Genomic DNA, 23653 nt, shown 5'->3' on the forward strand with positions numbered 1-23653 from the left:
AGCTTATGCTCCAATACTTCTGTTAGTCTTAAAGGTGCCACAGGACCCTCTGTTGCTTTTTACAGATTCAGACTAACACGGCTACCCCTCTGATATGGAGCCCATGCGTCCTCCCCACCCACTCCTACCCCCAACACACTCCCTATGTAATGGGGAAAAGGGACAGATAGTCAGCACAGTTACGATCAACAGGGAGTGTCTTTACATGGAGAATTCTCAGCTGGAAATCTGCAGCCAGAGTAGGGAATCTGACCCTATATAGGAACATGTTGAGAAGCCAAAACCATTGTAATAGAGCTCCTCACTGACTGCTAAGACTCTCTCAGTATCTGTCTTCCTGTAGCTACACAATTCCAGTACACTTAGTACACTTAGTACACTGTGCATGCAGAACAAAAGAAAGCGCCCAAGGTATTACTGAAAAGGTCAACGTTTGTCTTGTCCTCATGAATCATTAGCATATACATCGGTGTCTCCCGTTTCCTTAGCCCTTTTGCTTTTACATGCTCATGCAATCAGAGATAATAAATAACATCTGCACTAATGCACGGTCCTCTCCTTGCCCTTGTGTAATCCTAACAAAAAAAAACTAGCTAGTAATACATTTTGGCTTGGAGTAATTGTGCACCTTCCTTGCTAAAAGCCACCCCAAAATGCCTCTGTTATTCATTGCCAGGGTGCAGAAATCGTCTCAAAAGAGACGCTGTAAAATAACATTGTGGCTTTCACACATTATTATTAATCACTTGTATTGCAGTAGCACCTAGGAGCCTCCCCTCATGGGCTAGGACTCCACTGTAGTAGGGGCAGTATGAACCCAGAAAAAAAGACAGTCCCCCTCCCAAAGAGCTTACTGGCACAGGACTCTTCATCCAAGGGGTTCGATTTACAAGTAAAATCTAGGGTTGGCCTGGGCTTGTATTTGCTGCCAATTATTATTAGGATGGAGGACAAATGAATTACAAAGCACGTTTACCAAGGAACACACTCCAGGGCTGGGGATCACATGGCCGGCAATCAGACGGTCACCAAAAGCTTCAGTGGTGTGAGAAGATTGCCAGCAATGAACATAAACTGAATATCCAGCCAGACCATCTTCAGGGCCTTGCTAGAGATTGATGTGGGTGGTTCTGATTCTGCAAGAAGTCTATGTCCCTTTGGGACTTGCCATGATGATGGCAATTGCAATCAGGAACTTAAGTCTTTCTGGCTCATGCACCACCACCTGCAGTAAGAGATTCTGCACTAGGGACTTGGTTAACAGTTCTGTTGGTTAACAATAATCTACCCCCCAAGAGAGTATAGGGCTTCATCTATGTTTGAAAGCACTATGTAAGTGTTGTTAGGTCACAGCCAGGTTGTAGGCAGCCAGACCTAGGAGTCAGAGCCAGAGTCTGCAGTGACAAGACAGGAGTCAAGAGGTAGCTGGGTCAGGATACCAGGAGGCCAGAAGCAGAAGACAAACTGGAGATCATGAACCACAAGTCAGGAACCAGAGTCGGGGCCATGAGACACACTGGAGGTCAGGAACCCCAAGTCAGATGCCAGGAGTTAAGCCAGGCTGGGATGCCAGGAAGTCAAACCAGAGCCAGAAGCACATAGTCCAGTGCAGGGTGAAGCCCAGTTATTTGGACTGCAGCCTGTTCCTGCTGCTGGTTTAAGTAGGGCCAGCTGGCCAATCAGCTGTTCTGGGACTCTGCCAATTGGATTTCAGGGGCAGACCCTCACAGTGGGGCTGGGCTTCATGGATCCTAGGGTGGCAGGTGGAGGGTTGGAGTGTGGCTGCTCCCATGAACTGTCAGGACCCAAACTCAAGCCCTTGGGGTCATGACATAGTATAATACACTCTGTAATACAGAGTAGCCTTTTTCACACCTGTATTTTCAAGTTAGATGGTGGTTTCAGGCTCTTAGCCACTGAAATACAACTTCCTTTGTTTCCTCTGCTGGCTCAATTAAATTAAACTCGGCAAATGTCCAAAGGACAATAACACTTAGATTTATTTTAGAGGTGGAGAGGGAGGGAATCAAATGAGAAAGTCCATGTTATCCATTAGAGTGCTGCTGAATGTGCCAGCAGCACGTACCTCCTATGCTGATGAGGGTAAGAAGAAACTTCCTCTGTGGGAAGGTTATTCCGTAATTCTCCATTCAGGAGATTATTGTATCTTCCTCTGAAGCATCTGGCGCTGGCCACTGTTGGAGACAGGCTACTGGACTAGATGGGCCACTGGTCTGATCTGGAATGGGAATTCCAACGTTCCTATGGAACACACCTAGTGCATCCATGTGGAATATATCAGCATGGAGGCTGATCATACTAAATATATGCAAGTAGGATGTTCCTCTCGTATCCAGAGTGTACCAGCATGCCCATACATTCCACTTGCTTGTAATGGCATCTTGCTAGAACAATGGCAACACCGCAGGTGCCATGGAAGACGAGCGACAAAAGGGTTAGTGAAATCAAGAGTGATGATCATCATGTGGTTAGGGAATGGGACTCATGAGATCTGGGTTTAGTCCCATTCACTGCCAGAGACATTCTGTGCGATCTTGGGCAAGTCACATCATTTCTCTATGCCTCAATCCTCCAGCTGTAAAATGGGGATAATAATATTACATGTCTTGTCTATTTAGACTGTAGGCGATTTGACATAGGAGTGGTCTTACAGTCCATCACAAAATGGGGCTCTGACAGTGAGTGGGGCCACTAGGTGTTAATGCAATATGCAGGAACATAGGATTTGCCACATTGGCTCAGATCTATGGTCCATCTAGCGCAGCGTCCTGTCTCCAGCAGTGGTCAGCATCACAGGCTTCAGAGGAAGGTGCAGTAAAAACTCCAGCTGGCAATTATGGGATAACCTATCCATATGGAATGTTTCTTCCTAACCCAACTGTCTAGACCTTGGTTTCTGCTGAAGCATGTGAGTTTATACCCCTTCCAGTATGAATAATAAGAGTGAATCTGCCATGTCTGGAGTCATGTAGTACCTAGTTTTACCCCAAGTCTCTTGCTCCATGCTTCTGAACCTGGTATTAGATTGTCAGTGGATGCTCTGCCCTGCTGTGGAGAGAAATCCAACACCACCAAAGAACTTCTGAAGAGCTAATAACCAGGAGAACAACAGACAGCTCAGTGGTTTGCGCATTGGCCTGCTAAACCCAGGGTTGTGAGTTTAATCCTTGAGGGGCCATTTGGGGATTTAGTTGGGGATTGGTCCTGCTTTGAGCAGGGGTTTGGACTAGATGACCTTCTGAGGTCCCTTCCAACTCTGATATTCTATGATTATTCCCATACACAGCTGCAACAAGGAGGGAGGTGCATGCACAATGAAATAACTTCTTCCCCAGGGCTGGTGAGGGCAATAAGAATGGCTCACTCAAAGGCTTTGAAAGAATGGGAGATTGATGAGGCATTTCAGGAAAAAAAAACTAGAGCAAACTCTCACAATGCAGCAGTCCGGCTCCATCTTCCCATCCAGATGGGCTCCTTTTCAAAGCGCACATCTGTGAAACTCGCTCACCCGCTGCATTTGGGAAAGCGCAACCTAATCAACTCTCTCTCTCCCCGCCCCACACCTTTCATTTTTCTCCATCATGTTCAAATGACAACAGGGCTCTGGCTTGCATGATTCTCCTGCAGGGGAAGATTGCTGCATATGTATAGCCCAGTAAAGAGCTGTTTATAATACTTGATGGGGCTGGAAATGCGCAGCTGTCCCTGGGATGGAGGGGGTGGGATGGAAAGCACGGCACATGCTAAAAGAGTTTACTGGGGCAGCCAGAATTAAAGAGTGATTTTACAATGAGACATAAAACCAGAGCCCTGACCACTTCCTATTCCATTCAGCTTCTTAGACCGTGCCTGTCACTATGGTGCCCAGATGCAGTCCAGAAGTGTATTAAGCATCTGTCATGCGTGTCTCTTTTTCGTGGTCATGAAAGATCCCATGGCACTTTGGATAAGGAAGGAATATAAGCGCTGGTGTGTTCTCCATATATTACGGCTACTAAAATACACCCTGCAGTTTCAACTGGCTAAGGTATTCCTGGTCAGTCCCTGTGCTAAACTATTGTGGAGTGTTGCTATGCATGGTTGTATACCTGCTGTGCTCAGAGTTGTTTGTGATCAGGTGATGTGATCACTCGGTCCCCAACATACACCTCTGAGAGGCTGGGAGGAGGCAGTATGGCCTAGAGGATAAAGCACTAGACTGGAGACCTGGGTTTTACTCTCAGCTCTTCCACGGGCCTGCTGGGTGACCTTGGTCAAGTTACTGCCCTGTGCCTCAGTTTCCCCCGTTGTAAAATGGGGATAATGATATGGACTTTCTTTGTGAAGTGTCAAGTATCAGAGGGGTAGCTGTGTTAGTCTGAATCTGGAAAAAGCAACAGAGGGTCCTGTGGCGCCTTTAAGACTAACAAAAGTATTGGGAGCATAAGCTTTAATGGGTAAGAACCTCACTTCTTCAGATGCAAGTAATGGAAATTTCCAGAGGCAGGTATAAATCAGTATGGAGATAACGAGCTTAGTTCAATCAGGGAGGGTGAGGTGCTCTGCTAGCAGTTGAGGTGCGAACACCAAGGGAGGAGAAACTGCTTCTGTAGCTGGATAGCCATTCACCGTCTTTGTTTAAGACGGTGAATGGTGTTTTGACACCATCAGATCAGGATTATTGTACTACAGGCAGAGTGTAGACCCCTGCCTGGAATGGCAGGTCTGGGGAGACTGGGCATTCCCCTACAAAGATGGAATCCAGTGCACTGTGGGCCCAGAACAGACCTGCATTATGGACATGGTAGGCCAAAGAACTGTATTTCAGAAACTGTAATTACTAAACCAAGGGAACCAAACCAGTAAAGTGCTGAGCATCCTCAACCCCTATTGAAATCACCTCCTAAGGGATCTGTACTGGAACCAGTACTCACATGAGTGTTTCCATTGTAGTTATGTGAGTAAAGGATGCAGGATTTGGCCCTTAGATTTTAAAATGTCTTGCAGCCGGACTCATGGGCCAGACTCTGTCATGTGCTCAAGCCCATTTGTTCCAACTCTGGCAGCTGTACAGACAATCTAGGCAACTCCTACGCCACCCCCACTAACTCCCAGGTGATGGGGATGGGACAGAGAATGCTGGGAGCAGGGGAGGGTTTGGCCAGAGTGCAGATGTGCATTGCCAAGTCTCACCTAGTGTCCTCCAGGGATGATGGGGTGGGGTCAGTGGACTGTAGACTGTTGCCAGCTATCATAGGTTAGAGCAGCCTAGAAGCTGCTCTAATCTACTTTAGGACTGAGGCTGGAACATGGCAGAAAATCAGAGAGATATCGATGTAGGAGAGCATCTGGTCTCATTGCTGTGCATGGCTGCCCTTCCTTCTCTCCTGTCTCCTCCCCTTCATTCTCCTGCATTGTTTTCCCCTGTAACATTTTCTCTCCCTCCACGGCTCACGAAAGGAGGATTCTGGCCCTTGCTCAAAATCTGTGTATGCATCTCCTTTTATTCAGGCGTTGCACGTGGGAGGCCAGGATTGCAGGGATGAGGGGGCGGGGTCAGTATTTTACCCTTATTTTCTTTCTTATGAAAGCCCCTGAAAGACTGAAAACCCTTCAGAGGAAGCAGCGATCATGGAGGGGCTGTAAAATAAACATGAAAGCGCCATTGTTTCCCAAGCACTTACAGACACCACAAAGCAGTGGAGGGAAGAAAAACACAACCCGACAGAGAACAAAAAGACAGCAAACACAACCGCGAGGAGGGGGAAAATCTGCTGTGCCAAGGCACGAACGCGTCCGCAGGCTGGCTGCTTGGGAGAATATTGTTAGCATTAATCTGAAGGCTCCGTGGCTACAGCTGCAGCGTGAGCATTGTGCACATATTGCAGCTCGCTGCGGGAGCCCTAAGGACTGGCTGGGGAGCCAACTCCTCTGCAAATCTGGAAGCTGGAGCCTAACACAGCGGGCGGCAAAGTGAGGGAGGACTGAGCTAATATGAGCAGTCTGGAGCATGCAGAAAGAGCCCCCATTGACTTCTATAGGATTAATTTATTTGGGGGAAGGATTTAAAGCATGAGGATGGGTTGGAAGGAACAGGTCCGTAGAACTTCCCATTATTTATTTGCATCACAGCAGCCCCAGTCATGGACCAGAACCCCACTGCGCCGGGTGCTGTATAAACACAGAACAAAGGGGCGGGGGGAGGGATAGCTCAGTGGTTTGAGCATTGGCCTGCTAAACCCAGGGTTGTAGGTTCAATCCTTGAGGGGGCCATTTGGGGATCTGGGGCAAAATCAGTACTTGGTCCTGCTAGTGAAGGCAGGGGGCTGGACTCAATGACCTTTCAAGGTCCCTTCCAGTTCTAGGAGATGGGATATCTCCATTATATTTATAAAGGAGTAATGAAATAAACTGCCTCTGTGCCCACTAACTCAGTCCCTGCCCCAAGGACCTCCGGAAGAGAGATTTCCTTCGATAGAGATTACTCGTGAAATAGGTTTTGTTCCATGGCTTTGTTTGGATGGGAAGTCAAAGGCTATACCTAGGTTTCTACCCCTCACCTCCCTCTCTGTTTATTTACCAGTCAGAATGCATTTCTTCCTTCTCCCATCTGCCTCCAACAAGCACATAGGTGTTTTCTATGCTGCTCGGTTTTCTAAAGGAAACAAGCTAACAGTCCATTTCTCCAGCAGCTGTCACTTTTAATAAGCCTTATTTTTTTAGCCCTCTAATGAGAGTGCAGCACATTCTCCCAGCTGAAGAACAGGTTGGCTGAGGTGGGTGGAAGGGAAAGGAACCAATCAAAGACAAAAACGCATTGCAAATGCCCCCAGCCACCTTCACCTGCAGGCAGGTATCCCAAAGCAGGGAGTTTCAGAGCAGCGAGAACTGAAATGGGCCAGTCTTTTAAATGAGGCTCTTGATAACTGTGAACGAAAGGCCAGGTTCGGTGATGCTGAATATTGCTTTACCCCATGCATGGCCCTATTGATTGCAGTAGGAATCGTTGTGGAATAAGGTGGCAATGTCTGGTCTGAAATATGTACCACACAAGGCTGGATGAATCAGATAGGTCTAGATTATGGCTTTATAATCTGCCCCGAGTATGGGCTAGCAGGCAGCAGAGCAGGGAATAAGCCCATTGACACTGCAAAGGAAGGTGTGTCTGCAGGGAGGGTAGGCAAACACCGCCCCCCCAGCATTAATCGAGTTGGCACAGGTAACCGTGGTGGGCTAACTACCCAAGAACAAGCCCGCTGGGGATTCGGGTATGTACTCAGGTTGCTAGCCACCACCAGGGTCCATGCCACCACGTCTTCGGTGCTATTGTTACCTGCACCAGCTCGACTGAAGCGAGCGCAGGTATGCCGAGCATGAGGCAATCCCGGTGTCATTTGCAGTGGAGCGGTACCCAAAGGTCAGGCCTACATGCGGAACTGAGGGCGTGAGGCCAAGCTTGTGTAGACGTACCCATGGTAGCTCTCCTTGAGCGAGCACACTAAAAATAGCAGTGTAGCCGGGGCCATGGGGTGGTGGCTCAGGCTAGTCACCCAGGGACTCAGGGGGTCCAGGCAGGTACGGACTCAGGTGGCTACATTGCGATTGGTAGAGCACCAGCTTGAGCCAGCCTAGCATAATTGTGACCCCTAGAGTCACAATTCCTCCCCTGGCTCCCAAGTGGGGCAGACAGAAGGTGGCAAAGTAAGTTACACACACACCCCTAGTTCATGGAGGAGCTTACTCCACACTGGGTGCCAGTGGCCACTCCCACTCACTGCCTTCCTCCTCCCACTGGCACTCAGGGAGTTTGGGTGAGTCGCTCCAGCTCGTCCCGTGCCCCCTAATTGGAGTCACAAACTGAGCAAGGCCAATCAGGGGACTACAAGGGACCTCATTCTCCCCAGCGCTGCTGAGGAAGAGCTGGGGGAATCTCACCTGTGGTGATTTCCGTGAAAGATGCTTAGGGAAGGAGAAAGGGGGGAGCTGGGCCCCGTTGCCAAGGCAGTGCTTGTAGGGCAGAGAGAGAGGCCATGCAGGCAGGGGTCGCTTCCCTCCCATGTCAGGAATGGATTCGCCAGACGCAGAGGTCCAGGAGAAGCAGAGTTTGTGGCATTGGCTTCAGTTGTAACTCTGCCTGGGGGCACGGCCTGATACGCTGATCTGTATGTTCAAGGATCTGAGAGTCAGGATCCCGGAACCAGGGGCAATTGGGTGACATTCTCTGGCCTGTGCTGGTCAGAAGGTGAGACCAGCTGATCCAATGGCCCCTAAACTCTCTGAATTCCTGAATCCAAACAACAGCCAATTGGCTCATCATTAATAAAAAGTAACAAGAGTCACAATCAGCTGCTGCTATTGCTCTGCAGGGGAGCCCCTTGCCCACATTTCTGATTCAGAGGCTCATCTGCCACCGAAGGGGCAGCACTCAGAAACAACTAGAGAAGCCTGTGGGTAAAAGGAAAGGCCTGACCTGTGCGCTCTCCCTGGTTCCATCAAACCATTTGATTCATTCGCGAGGCGCTGGACAGCAGGGTCCGGCCGCTGCTGCGTGAGCCAGTTTGCAAGCTTCTGGCGTGGTCACTTCGCATTGTGCTCCTGGCAGATTTCTGCCCACAAAGCCATCTGAACGGACCATGGGAGGAGCACCCCCACTTTAGGGCACGCTCCGGTGGCACAGAGGCAACATAAAGGCTCCTGCATCCTCCCGCTTGCTTCCAGGATGGAAAACATGGCCAGGCAGAGGCGGCACAGTCAGGATTTCACCATGTCCCCCAGTTTGGCCACTTCTGTGCTGCCTTTACACCCCTCCAGCCCAAATTCCACCACAGGGAGTTTGGCCGGAGCCCTAGAATTGATGCCTGGCTTCCAGTAATGCTTCGCTGGTGACTTGCTGTGCAACTTCAGAGGAGTCATGTAGGGCCTGACTTTCAGAGGTTCTGCGCATCCACAGCTCCCACTGAAGTCAATGAGAAGGAGACGGTGCTCAGCACCTCTCTGGGCTCTGCAGCTCTCTGGGCCTCAGTTTTTCTGTCTGTGGCTCTGAGGTAGTGGGAGGATTCTGTCTATCAATCTATCAATCTGGCACTCATCACAGTAGCATATGATTAGTGTCTGTAAAGCACTTTTGAGGTCCTTTGATCAGGTGCTCCACTGGTGCAAATTATTACTGAAATGAAGACAGGAACATAGGAACTGCCATTCCAGAACACACCGATGCTCTCATATACAATTTCCAACAGTGGCTGATGTCAGATGCTCCAAATGAAGGTGTAAAACCCCATAGAGCCTGACCCGGTCAATGCCTATTGAAAAGTCTATGGGCTCTGGATCAGTCCCATAAATATACCTCATTGTGTCATACTGTACTATGGAAGGAAGCATATTCCTGACCTTGGCGGGTCATCAGCATTTGCCCTGAAGCATGACAGTTAATTGCTCTTATAATGTTTATCCTAGCTAATTTAACTTTAATTGCTAAATCATATTCTAGTAAGCCTTTGGCATCAATATTCTGTGTGTCACATGGCAGATCACACATGTAATAAGAGGGAAACTCTGGAAGGCGTTCGTTCAACATACATATCCATCCCAGACTGGAACTCACCTGGGGAGGACTCATTCAGTGGATTGAGGGCACTTGCTCTCTTGATTTTCTCCAGGCAGGCCTCCTGCTCCTTTCTGATGATGCAGTCTGAGTGCGTCGCTGCGACCTGAAAGGCAGAAAGCAGAACAATTACAAATACACCAGTCTATCCTGAACTCATGGAAAACCAGTAAATCTTGTGATCCTCCTCTTGGGGGGAAAACAGCCCTGGAAAGTGAAATAAATGCACTGTAAACTCACTGCCCGGTGCAGAAGACCTAAAGCTAAACAACAGGATTACAATGGAGATTAATTATTGCAAGGAATGTCATCGGTTTTATTTTTCCTGCTATCCACTTCTAATACACTGCTTTTATGGAGTCTGAAGCCATAGGGGAAGGATCATCTAGTGGTTAAATCATTGAATGGGGACTCAGAAGCCCTAGGGTCAGTTCCTAGTATTGCCATTGACTCTTGTGTAATCTTGGGCATGTCACTGAATCTACCTCTTTCTTCTAGTTTTCAGCCAGGTAAATACTTTTGTGGCTGTGCAGCCCACGTTTCCTCCTTTCCGCTCTTCTCCCGTGGCTACAAGATGGTTTTACAGCCAAAATGAAATGCAATCCCAGCTAAACTGAGCTGTGTTGATCAAATCTCTCCTGGTACTAACCACTGTCTTTATATCGCTACAGAAGTCCAGGGTAGGACATGCTGCAAAGGAAGAGAGAAAAGGAAGTCACCAGAGGTTTTGTATACGCAGGGCAGTAATGCAGAGGACAGGGGTGTGATTTCTAAAGCACATGAACGTGTTGGGCATTAATTGGTCCTGTTAGAGGGCTTTCCCTTCACCCCCTCCCCTGGTTCTTGTCACGCAGACAGAAAGCAGAAGACCAGAAGTCCGAAGTGCAGGCAATGTGATGTTTATTGGGGTTAGTTCCAAGCCAGCATGTCCATAGCTTTACACGCCGACAGAGTCTGTTTCCCAGTGTTCCTTTCCCAGTTCTGACACCGCAGAGCCTTGCCTGTTTCCCCCGTTCCCAGCTCTGATGCTGCAGAGCCTTGCCTGTGTCCCGATTCCCCCTTCTTAGCAGGCCCAAATATACCTGCAGAGCATGCCCACAGTCCCATGCCTTTTGTACCCCATGGGAGGGGTGAGGATTGAGGTTGTGCTACCGTCAGAGACAGGTGTTTCTTTGGTCTTTTAGTGTTTTATACCTTCCCCCCAATCCCTCTTTGCTCCTCCTGCCTGGTTGCTTGACCATGCCTTGAGATGGGGTTGAGGCAATCTTAAAGTGTGCTCATATATGTTACACTCCCACCATGCCCTGTAACACTTTAACTGCTCTATCCCTTATCTCTTCCCATTGTACTCACAAACCCATCTGGCCAGGCAGAAGCAACACACACAGTGTCTTTGTTCTTTGTTCACACATATTACTAAGGATATAAGAGTATCAAAGGTCAACCCCAATTCTATCCCAGGCTGACAAACAGGGTTGTATGCTAACAGGTCCGGGTAGACCCTGCTGGTATGAACTAAAAGTTCCCTAGTAGGTTTTAACATAGTGCTATGTGACCGAAAGGTGACTTGCCAAGGTCACTCAGTACACCAGGGACAAAGCTGAGCAGAGAACCCAGGTCTCTTTTACTTTTACCCATGTAAAAGAAGCAGTGAGAGATAAAAAGGCATCTTTTAAAAAGTGGAAGTCAAATCCTAGTGAGGTAAATAGAAAGGAGCATAAACACTGCCACATTAAGTGTAAAAATGTAATAAGAAAAGCCAAAAAGGAGTTTGAAGAACAGCTAGCCAAAAACTCAAAAGGTAATAACAAAATGTTTTTTAAGTACATCAGAAGCAGAAGCCTGCTAAACAACCAGTGGGGCCCCTGGACGATCAAGATACAAAAGGAGCACTTAAGGATGATAAAGTCATTGCGGAGAAACTAAATGAATTCTTTGCTTCAGTCTTGACGGCTGAGGATGTTAGGGAGATTCCCAAACCTGAGCCATCCTTTGTAGGTGACAAATCTGAGGAATTGTCACAGATTGAAGTGTCACTAGAGGAGGTTTTGGAATTAATTGATAAACTTAGCAGTATCAAGTCACTGGGACCAGATGGCATTCATCCAAGAGTTCTGAAAGAACTCAAATGTGAAATTGCGGAACTATTAACTATGGTTTGTAACCTGTCCTTTAAATCGGCTTCTGTACCCAGTGACTGGAAGATAGCTAATGTAACGCCGATATTTAAAAAGGGCTCTAGAGGTGATCCCGGCAATTACAGATCGGTAAGTCTAACGTCAGTACTGGGCAAATTAGTTGAAACAATAGTAAAGAATAAAATTGTCATACACATAGAATAATATAAATTGTTTGGCAAAAGTCAACATGGTTTCTATAAAGGGAAATCATGTCTTACTAATCTATTAGAGTTCTTTGAAGGGGTCAACAAACATGTGGACAAGGGGGATCCAGTGGACATAGTGTACTTAGATTTCCAGAAAGCCTTTGACAAGGTCCCTCACTAAATGCTCTTACATAAATTAAGTTGTCATGGGATAAGAGAGAAGATCCTTTCATGGACTGAGAACTGGTTAAAAGACAGGGAACAAAGGGTAGGAATAAATGGTAAATGTTCAGAATGGAGTGGGGTTACCAGTGGTGTTCCCCAAGGATCAGTCCTAGGACCAATCCTATTCAACTTATTCATAAATGATCTGGAGAAAGGGGTAAACAGTGAGGTGGCAAAGTTTGCAGATGATACTAAACTGCTCAAGATAATTAAGACCAAAGCAGACTGTGAAGAACTTCAAAAAGATCTCACAAAACTAAGTGATTGGGCAACAAAATGGCAAATGAAATTTAATGTGGATAAATGTAAAGTAATGCACATTGGAAAAAATAACCCCAACTATACATACAATATGATGGGGGCTAATTTAGCTACAACTAATCAGAAAAGAGATCTTGGAGTCATTGTGGATAGTTCTCTGAAGACATCCACGCAGTGTGCAGCGGCAGTCAAAAAAGGAAACAGGATGTTCGGAATCATACAAAAAGGGATAGAGAATAAGATGGAGAATATCTTATTGCCCTTATATAAATCCATGGTACGCCCACATCTTGAATGCTGTGTACAGATGTGGTCTTCTCATCTCAAAAAAGATATATTGGCATTAGAAAAGGTTCAGAGAAGGGCAACTAAAATGATTATGGGTTTGGAATGGGTCCCATATGAGGAGAGATTGAAGAGGCTAGGACTTTTCAGCTTGGAAAAGAGAAGACTAAGGGGGGATTTCATAGAGGTATATAAAATCATGAGTGGTATGGAGAAAGTGAATAAGGAAAAGTTATTTACTTGTTCCCATAATATAAGAACTAGGGGCCACTAAAGAACTTAATGGGCAGCAGGTTTAAACCAAATAAAAGGAAGTTTTTCTTCACACAGACACAGTCAACCTGTGGAACTCCTTGCCTGAGGAGGTTCTGAAGGCTAGGACTATAACAGGGTTTAAAAGAGAACTAGATAAATTCATGGAGGTTAAATCCATTAATGGCTATTAGCCAGGCTGGGTAAGGAATGGTATCCCTAGCCTTTGTTTGTCAGAGGGTGGAGATGGATGGCAGGAGAGAGATCACTTGATCATTACCTGTTAGGTTCACTCTCTCTGGGACACCTGGCATTGGTCACTGTCGGTAGACAGGATACTGGGTTGGATGGACCTTTGGTCTGACCCAGTATGGCCATTCTTATGTTCTTATGTCTGAGTCCCAGTGCAGTGTGCTATCCCCTAGGACACACTGCCTTTGTAAGGAACACAGTCTTCACTTTACGAACATTAAACAATGTTTGGGATGCACTGCAAAAGAGGTGTCAGTGTTTAAATGAGAGTTATACTGAGATGGGCTATATCATCTAATCCTGTTTCCAGGCTGAGTATTTCCCGGAAGGTCTCTGGAAATCACAGATTAAGCCCAGCATGCATGACACTTCTCAGATCACTGTATGCCACTCATGCATAGGGATGCTATCTCCCTAGCCTCCCAACTATGACCAAACAGCACCACAAAATGTACATGGTAACGGAAGCATGAGTTTCCCAGGTGTAACTTTGGTCTCTTTAAAGGTGCATGTAGCGGGGTGAACAGCCGCTCTAGCCCGGAAGGGGTTGGAAAAGCCCTGCAGAGGGCTGGGGCGGGGCCAAGGAGTAAAACCCTGGCTGATTGGGGGAAGTAGCTACAGCTGGGGCCAAGCCCCAAACTAAGCAACTGGGTCTTATAAGAAGGCCAGGGAAGCCAGAAGAAGCAGTAGTCTCTCTCTGACTTGAGAGGGAGGTAGGCCTGGCTGCTGGGGAACTCACCCAGGGGACCTAGAGGCAGGCTGGGTTGGGGAAAGGCCTTAGGAGCTGGGAAGCCCTAGGCCAGCAACTCCCCAGGCTGCGGGGCCTAGTTCTAGGCCCACCTAGGCATTGCGCTTGCAGAGGGGCAGCCGGAGGGTGGGTAAAGGCAGCCAGTCCAAACCCCGTGTTGCCTGTGATGATCGGCTGATAGACTGCAGTCTGCCCCAGGGTGCGGGGGCTAAATGGAGACTGGCAGTAGCCATGACTGAGGCAACGTGGGGATAGGGGGTGGGGGTTCCCCTGGGGTGGGGAAACCCAGTAAGATGGTGGGGTACTGCAGGAGGCAGAACCCTGAGATAAGGGCACTGGGGTCCTGGGAGGGACATGGCGGCGGGGGCCAATGGCAAGCGGATCACTGGCCTGCAGAGGGCGCTCCTGGGTTGAAGAGCTAATTCCCGAGGACAACCAGCAGGAGACGCCACAGGGGTGAGTCTGCGCTGTGCTACAGTGCAGCAAACCTTATGAATTCTCTGCGTGTTCCATGAGAGGGCTGGGCACTTCAGGGCAGCAGGTTTGGGGAAAATCCAGGGTGGGGAGTGTGTTGGGGGTCACCCTGCAAGTATCAGAGGGGTAGCTGTGTTAGTCTGAATCTGTAAAAAGCAACAGAGGGTCCTGTGGCACCTTTAAGAAGAACAGAAGTATTGCAGCATAAGCTTTCGTGGGTGAATGCCTGCAAGTAATAACCACAGTTGATAGAGACCCGGGTGGGGCTCCTGTGTTGTTGGCAGGCTGCTGGGGTCAGAACACTGAACCAGGGCTGCGGAGCTCTGAACCAGATGCTCAGGGGACTGTTTTTGTCCACTGGCTGTTGGTGTCCAATCTGTGAGCCACAGCAACAGAGCATTTGAGGCACGTAGGGCTACAGGCAGTGATACACCCCTGCACTGCTGTGGGCTGAACCCCCAGAAAGTGACACAAGGGTCACAACCTTCTCTGATCTTATTTCTTTTGCCTTGAGGATATTTGCTGCTCTCAGACTGGTTGCAGTTTCCCTGAAAACACCAGTGACACCTGCAATTCTGGCACACGCTGATGGATATCACAAAACCTAGAAGGCAGGCAGGCAGCACGAGAAAGACAAATGAATGTTTAGAACCAAAACCCAGAGAACCAAGCGACTGGGACTCCTTGAGCTTCTAGGAAGGCAGGCAAGTTTTTGTTTAGTATGCAATGAACTAAAAATCAATCAAGCAAAAGGAGTATGAAACCTGAACTTGTGATGTTGAAGAAAAATAAATGTAGACTGATGGCTTTAAAAATAGATGGTGGCTATTTCACTTTGAAGAAATAAGATAAGACACATGTTGCTACTATGGTAAAGTGGCTCAGTGGATAGTGTATTGAATCCTGACGCTGGTGATGTGGGCTCTATTCCCCAGTTCTGCTAGTAGCATACTGGGCAACCTTTGACAAGTCTCTACTCGTCAGCTTCCCTATCTAATAGATAGTCATATTGACTTTCCTTCATAAAGCATGATGAGAGATATAGGAATTATTAATAAAGCACCTTAGAGACATGGAACACATTCATGATGTTTTTGAGCCTTCATTTGTAAAGATAAGTTATAAGTTCTGTGTACTCCTCTATGTTTCTATAGTGCCTAGCACAGGAAGCCCTGCTTTTCATAGGTCCCTAGGCATTACAAATTAAATCATAAGCATTGCTTAGTTGCATCAAATAAGCCAACGTAAGGCTAGCTTGTGCCACAAGGACATGGCCCATAGTTAGGGGCAGTACATGCTGAGCTGCCCAAAAGGATCCTGGTGAAGGAACTGTGGCTCAGGGAGTCACAATCCCCTCATTAAACCCCTTTGCTCAAGGAATTGATGCTTTGTTGCTGGCTTATTGCACAAGCAAATGATGACACCTCTCCTCCTGCTCTGGGTTAGCTGCATTGGCCAATGCTCTGTGGGGAATGGTGCCATGGCTTCTGCACATCAACCCTCTCCCCCCACTCTGGAGGGTGTAATAGTGGAAATGGAGTAGCAGATACCCATCATTGTTTACTTTTGCACACTGGGGCCCCAAGGTCTAGCTAGCCCATGCACAGGTGTAAGGAGGGTGCCCCTGAGCCAGTGAGATGTCCACAGACCAATCTAGCTAAGGGATAAGGTGGAGACTGGTAGCAAAAGATATCTGATCCCACTGGTCAGGGTGGTACATTGAAGAGCTCTAGAAATTAAAATGACCTAGTACCATATTTGTAGCCACTGATCAACACTTATTTTAGAAAAAAGATTAATGGAAAGCAATAATAATTTTGCAGATCACAAATGGAAATCAAAAAAGCTCTTCACAGCATATGACTGGATTTCAGAAGTCTCAGTGTGCCCCCACTGAAGAACTGGTTCAGAGACAAAAAACAATGAGGATTTTCCCCCGAAGTGTAGAATTCATGGCTAGAAATGCTGGTATAAAAATAGAATATTCCTTTCAATGGACATTCTATGGGTCAATCCTGCAAACACTTAAGAATTTTATTCACACGAGTAAATTGAATGTGACTACTCAAGTAAGTAAAAGTTACTCATGTGCTTAAGAGTTTGCAGGTCAGGCCTTACATCTGGACTTTGGCTTTACAAATATAACAGGAATTGGTACAATACCCTTGGTACGTTCATTGCTATTGTATAACTGTTTTTAAATCATTTCTTTGTTGCATTAGCTTTCTTTCCCCTTTGATCTCTGTATTTCCTATCTATAAGGACCCGAGTCAAAGCTCACTGAATCGAATGGCAGTCTTTCCACCTACTTCAATAGTATTTAGATCAGGCAGTGAGGAAGAGAGAGACCGAGACTGTGTATATGAACATAGTTGAGCCCTTTGGAAACAGTCATCTACATCAACAAACTATCAAGATGAAATGGAGTCTGATTCATCTCTGGTGCAACTCTATAGTCTTCAGTGATGTTACACTAGGGATGAGTTTAATCCATTGGGTTTATTTGATCATTGATGTCATGCTGAATTACTTCTATTCTGATTCTCATTTTTTTAAAAAGCTAACTCACCAAAACGATGAATATGCATGAGGGAATTACAGAAAGGAAGCTTGTTTGTAATGGAAACAATGTTATTAGCTTTCATCCCCATTTCTAACCAGCAGCAATTGGTCCAACCAAGGCCTGCCGTTGTCGATCATTTCTCAGCCTACTTGTGGGGATGCTCAGGAATGATCTCTGATTAGATGGGTTTTCTTGGTGCTGATTTATGCCATTACTGCTTCCTACAACATTGGCCTGACAACTGAATACATTGTTTGCTCCATAAAGGCCACGCATCGTCACTTGATTGTGCTTTTGTCAGTTGGCCTAAATGGAGCCCAAACTACTGTAATTTCAAAACACTTCAGACAAAGTTAAAGAGGAAAGTGGTTAGAAAGCTATTCAAAGCGAGTCACAAGAACACAATAGATAGAATATTTTTTTTTTTTCTGACACTCAGTTTACAACAAATTGCACCTAAAATGACAGAGCCAGCTGGCAAGACAGGTCATTGATCCCTTTCAATGGGTTAATGTGTATGGAAGATGTGGTTACCTTCTGGAGCTGAATGACTCCCTGGGAGATGCCTGTCTATCTGCACACTAGAAAACAGCTGCTGTGTAATCACGTATAATTTACTTAATGGCTGCCTTCTGAAGCAGTAACTCTGGATAAAAAGGTGAATGATGCAACCAGCAGTACTTTCTATTTCTTGAGCTTGGCATATGCAGCCTTTCATTTTCTGGAGAAGACCCATGATCAAATCTGTCTGTGAGCATGAGGGACATGAGGCAGGTATTCTCCATGCCATTTCCAGGGTACATAGGAATTGCCATTCCAAATTATACCCAGGGTACATCTTTGGTGGTCCCCTGGCTGCAATAGCAGCCAATACCAGCTGCTTTAGAGGACGGTTCTTGAATCCCTGTCTTCGGTGACTATATGCAATGACCTGCTATCCGGGGATGTGCCTTACTAACCTCGGCTCTTCGAGGTTGTGATGTATGCCCTAAAACACCAGGCCATCTAGTCAACTCTCATTTTTAATCTTATTCAGTATCTAGCCCTTCCTAAATCCAGCTAAACCCATTCTGCTGTGACCCTCACCCCCTACTCTGGTCCTTTATGCCCGGTAAAACACTACTAACCCCCTGATTTGGGCTGAGGGGGTGGGGAGAGATTCCTCCAGCACAGGCACTGTAGAGACAACTGCAGGCTGCTTTCGAACGAGCCCTTGCAAACCTTGTTGTAGGGAGCACCCTGGAACATGTGGGGGGTTGGACCATGGAACTGTGGAGAACGGGGATGGTGCTGCCACCAGTAGGGCAGTCCAGGGAGGCTGCTGTAATGTCGTCAAGCCACCAAGGCTGTTTAAATTAACTCAGCGGCTGCTCCAGCCCTCAGGGCAGCCTTGGATCCGGGGATGCAGAAAGATGGCTTAGCCCCTTAGCTCCTCCTCCCCATGGTCTTTACGTTCTGTGCTAGTGCCTCTGGGGGTCTGTCTGCACTGCAATTATGAGGTGTGATTACAGCTCATGGAAACATACCCACGGTAGCTTTCATCTAGCTAGCTCGGGTACTGGAGCAGTGAAGCTGCGGCAGCATCACTGGGGATCCCCTTTCAGATTCCCAAGCAGACAGTTTTGCTGCCCGGGTAGCCCCTGAACTCTAGCAGGGCTCACGATCAGGGCCACAGAGTGGTCGAATGCGGGCACCATGCCAAAATAACCTTGAAGGATGTTAGCATTCTACAGCACAGCAAATCCACCCGTGTGCAAAACCTAATTCTCCAGACATGCGTTTTGAAATAACGTAACTCTTGAGACTTTCGACTTGTGGCTTTGCTCAGCTGTTCATTTCTTTGCAAAGATTAAACTTAACTTAAATAAAATCCCAATGGAAATATTTCAGGCAGGAAATGCCCTTTGTTTAGAATCTCAGCAAGAACTCACCATTCAATGGGGTCATGACTAGCTCTCAACCTTTCCAGAGTACTGGACCCCTTTCAGGAGTCTGATTTGTCTTCCGTACCCCCAAGTTTCACCTCACTTAAAGTACTTGTTTACAAAATCATACATAAAAATACAAAAGCATCATAGCACACTAGTACTGAAAAATTTCTTGCTTTCTCACTTTAACCGTATAATTATAAAATAAATCCACAGGAATATAAATATTGTATTTACCTTTCAGTGTATAGAGCAGGATAAACTAGTCATTGTCTGTATGAAATTTTAGTTTGTACTGATTTCGCCAGTTTTTTACGTAGCCTGTTGTAAAATGAGGCAAATATCTAGATGAGTTGATGTACTCCCTGGAAGACCTCTGAATACCCCCAGGGGTACACGTACCCCTGGTTGAGAACCACTGATCTGAGTCACACTTAACAGAGCTGAGCAACAACTACCACTACATGAGCCTGTAGAAACCCACCAAGGGAGAAAGTTTTAATTAATCCCCTAATTAAATTAAAGCTATTTGCCCTCAACTTTACCAGATATCCTCACCCGGCTCTGACACTGTGTCCTGCTAAGGCTCTTATGTTCTCCCAAGGGGCTTCCAAATTTAGGAGAATATATCAAATTGCAATTAGAAAGAAGGTTGCTTAAGGGTAGGGTCATAGCATTCACTATAGTGGTGGCCATTCATAATGGCAGAACTTTTTAATGTTACCATTGTAAAATCCATGTGTGTTCATTTCAGAGCCAGGAGACGCTGGTTCCCGTGTTGTGTCCAAGTGGGAAAAGGCTAATCTCTTAATGAACCCATTATTCCGAGGACTGAGGCCAGTAATCTGCAAACCAGCCTTCTCAATAAATCTCTCTCCATAGATTTGCCTCTGTCCCACCACACATACTTGGGGTGGGAGGAACAAACCTATTCAGAAGCAAGTGGAGGAGGAGGAGGCTGAATGGTGTTAGAGTAACACCACAGTAAAACTGACCAGCTTGGAGACTAACAGAGGGAAAAGTAGAGGGTGAAGAACTGGAAAAGCTTCCCAATGATGAACAGTTAGAATGCAGAATAATAATAATGCCCCGAGGAAAGGGAGGCCCCCACCTCTGGAGATGTTTAATAGTGGGCTGGAAAAAAAACATGGGGATGGAGACCTTGTTTCTCTACTCTGTTCAAGTACTGCTTGGGTGCAGCACACAGCAGGGGGTACAGTTGCCCCAGGGCCCAGACCAGGTGCCAGTTAGAGCTGCCCTGTGCAGTCATAACTTAGGGTGATGGAGAACAGGGCATAGTTCTGCTTCCCCATGCCCACTCCTTAACCCAACCTTCTACCCCCTACACATCCTCTCCTTCCCCTTAAACCAGGGGAGGAGAAGAGGGGTGGCTGGTTGAGCTGCCTACATCAGCTTTCTGCTGGCAGTGCTTTCCTCTGTGCAGATGGGAATTCTCTCCTGGCCTCCCCTGGCTAGTTTTTGGGCTGCTTCCATGACACAATATAGCCTTAGCTGACTGAGTCTAAATCTACCAAAGGGGCTAGTTATTCTAGCTGCCTGTCTTGAGATGCCTTAAAGTGGCTTGTTTTTCAGAGGGTTGGATGCTTGGTATTTTCAGAAAGTCAGCCCCCATCAAGGTTGCTCAGGGTGTGGCCAAAAATGCTCACCAGCAGAGCTGGTCACGAGTTATCTTTTCAAGTCACTTTAACGTTAAATTGCATTTTCTTCCGGTGGCTGATTGCCTTATGGGAGATGAAGTTAGGGGTCCCACATTTTCCCATTCTCCTATGCGCTGGGCTCCCTGGCCAAGATTCCATTTTCCATGATGTAACGTAGTCTATGCTCTGGCATGGTGCACCATGGGAGTCACTTGGTGGTTTGTGCAAACTACATAGGTTACAGTTCCCGTGAAGCACTCATACGGAAATGCAGTTTAATGCGGAACTGACTCAACACAAGGTTGAATCACAGACTCATAGAATATCAGGGTTGGAAGGGACCTCAGGAGGTCATCTAGTCCAACCCCCTGCTCAAAGCAGGACCAACACCAACTAAATCATCCCATAAAATGCTACATTCAGTGATGCACAATTGTCTCAGTTACACCATGAGAGTTAACGGGTAAATTCCTGAGAAGCAAAGCTCAGGTTTCACTTTATGAATCCCATCATGCACACAGGCAGACACTCTTGTACAATGACATCTGCTCAGTTAGACCAGTGAAGGTCTTACCTAGTTGGGAAGGATTCATGATAAATCCTATTTCTCCGATGTTATGCTCTCCTGCTGTTTTAAGTCTCAATGAAAACAAAATGGAATAAACATCTAAGTGTTAAGCCTGCCATCGAGACTGGGAGGTCTCAATACAGAATATAGTGGCATGGGGCTTTACCCAAGGAGAACAGAGAGGGCAACTGGTGCTGTTTGCCAAGCAGATGTCTGATTGACTGCAATGTACAGACATTTTGGCCTGATGATCTTCTGCATATTTATACAAGAGACACTTTTTTTAGTGTCAGAGGGGAAAAAACCCCAACACCCCAAGTATGCAAAACCATTAATCTACACTAACTATAGTAGACTTGGGCCAAAATTGTCAACCTGGCTTCTTAAATTTAGGCTGCTCAAACTGCAGTTGCTTAGCATCTTTGAAAAAATCAGGCCACATTTATTTAGATTGATAAATATAGATTCAAGAGCCTAACTTTAGCTCCCCAGGTTTAAAAATTTTGGTCTGGCTTCCTATAAATGTCACTGGTGACATATCTTCACAGATGCTCAGCTTCTGACATCTGCTGCAATCCACGATCCCTGCAGTCCTGCTGCATTACAAATCCCCTCAGGGCAAGCCAAGTTTTGTCTCTATATTTAACCTTGGCAGTTGCTGCATTAGCACCATGCAGCATGCTCTGTCTGACTGATCTTTCTTTTCATGCCAACCAGGCGTTGATGCATAGCACGTCCTCTTGGAGGCTGCAGTTCATGATGAAAGAACCTCAAAGTTTGGAGCTCAGGTTCAGCTAAAGTCCCCAAAGCATGGATGCTTGCCAAGAACCTGAATTATCCAAAACATCTGAGATGCCATCCCCCCTCTAGCTCCCTATTCATATCCCTTCCTTACGAATGACTTTGTAGCAGGGGGTTGGACTAGATGACCTCCTGAGGTCTCTTCCAACCCATATCGTCTATGAATCTATGATTCTATGACCCGGTTCGCCTCTGCTCATGTTGCCTTCTTGGTTATGGGGACAATAGCCCAATACCGCACTTCTGTCACTCCCCCAGCATTCTGGGGGATGAAGAGGTGTAAAGCACTTCTCCTCCCTCTGGGTGGTTTCCAAGGAGAAGTCTGGAGGAAGGAAAGAGATCCCAGACAACAACATTGTTTCTAGGGGGAGATCCAGGACCTTTATCCTCCCTGCAACTTTTATGTGACAACAAAATTTAGAAGGTGAGGGCTACAGTCACAGTATTCCATCCTCATTCCTCTCTGGGCTGCAGCTTAGTTATATGGCAAGGAGATGCAGGATAGCAGGGAGAGGGAAGGGGTGGAAGGGAGTATGTATTTTAATCTACTTGGTTCACCCATTCCTTACGCCAGCTGTGCAACCTGTCCCCACCTTACCTGTCATCTCTTGTTCCCTATTGAGATGACATCTCGCTCCTCCAATCAGCCCAGTATGCCGGCTTCCATCACCCACTTGTTAAATGTTCCACCTTGGTGCTTTCTCCCATGCTGCCCTTCACGCTTGGGAGGGACTCACTGAAAACCTCTACAAAGCCACCCATAGGTGATGGAACCAGGTGTCCTGGGGGCTGCTGCCCCCGCCTCCCCCAGCTCAAAATGGTTTCCATTATATACAGAGTTTACCGTTTGGTTCAATGGCTCTCCGCGCTCCCACTGCACAAATTGTTCCAGCACCCCTGAAGCCAGCTCATTGGCCATCTTCGACCCCCTCCTTAAAAATCTCCTCTTCTATGAAGCCTACAAATTTACTAATCTCCTGCCATGGGTAATCTCCTGCCGTGTTGTCATCCTGACTAATATTGTCTCATTGTTTGCTTGTACTCCCCTGCCTGCCTAGGACCATCTGTTGTCTCTTCTCTTATACTTAGATTGTAAGCTCTTTAGAGCAGGGACAGTCTTTTCCTTCCCTGTGCAGCGCCTAGCACTATAGGGTCCAGGTCCATGCTTGGGGCTCTTAGAGGCAACAATAATAAATGAACAATAATGCACATTCAGCCACCTGAATTCTGGATGCCAAATAAGTTATGGAGGAGATAAATAAGGTGGATCCCTCTGTGACCAGAGGGATAATATTGCAGCTAAAAGAATTTAAAGCATGGGTTGGGATGTACAATATTTTATATTAATCCTCATGGGTTGGTCTGGGTGACGTTAATACATTTTTGACTGTCTTCTATCAGATTTTCAAGGTTATTGTATTTAAAGTATACACAGTAAGCCTTTACCAGTGCAGTTTTATAGGTATTAAAAAAACAAAACAAAAAACAAGCAGGGTATAAAAGTAATCACTGTACAAAAAATAAGGAATGAAGCAATAATACTGAAGATAGAGATTTCTTTACATTAATAGTTATTCATCGTGAGCCCTATAACTCATCACCACGGTATCAAATATACAGATCCAGATTGTCCCTGCTTCTAGCCAGGGTAGGAGGAGCATTCATGCACCCTGGGCAAGGATCAGTCCTTGCTCCCTCTGATTAAATA

The 23653-nt window shown here is 46.6% G+C and overlaps 1 protein-coding gene across 6 annotated transcripts in view; it reads right to left on the reverse strand.

Moving 5' to 3' along the window:
- The window catches only part of ADCYAP1R1 (ADCYAP receptor type I), a 171572-nt gene that overhangs the window by 91442 nt on the left and 56477 nt on the right, over nt 1-23653 (reverse strand). For all 6 annotated transcript variants that reach the window (XM_026652153.2, XM_026652152.2, XM_024196806.3 and 3 more), the window contains exon 3: nt 9605-9710. In XM_026652153.2, the coding sequence (XP_026507938.1) occupies nt 9605-9710 (106 nt within the window). The remainder of the gene's footprint in view (nt 1-9604; nt 9711-23653) is intronic.

The sequence above is a fragment of the Terrapene carolina genome, unplaced genomic scaffold (assembly GCF_002925995.2).
Source record: "Terrapene carolina triunguis isolate 2854851 unplaced genomic scaffold, T_m_triunguis-2.0 Scaffold111, whole genome shotgun sequence".
In the NCBI taxonomy this organism is placed as follows: Eukaryota; Metazoa; Chordata; order Testudines; family Emydidae; genus Terrapene; species Terrapene triunguis.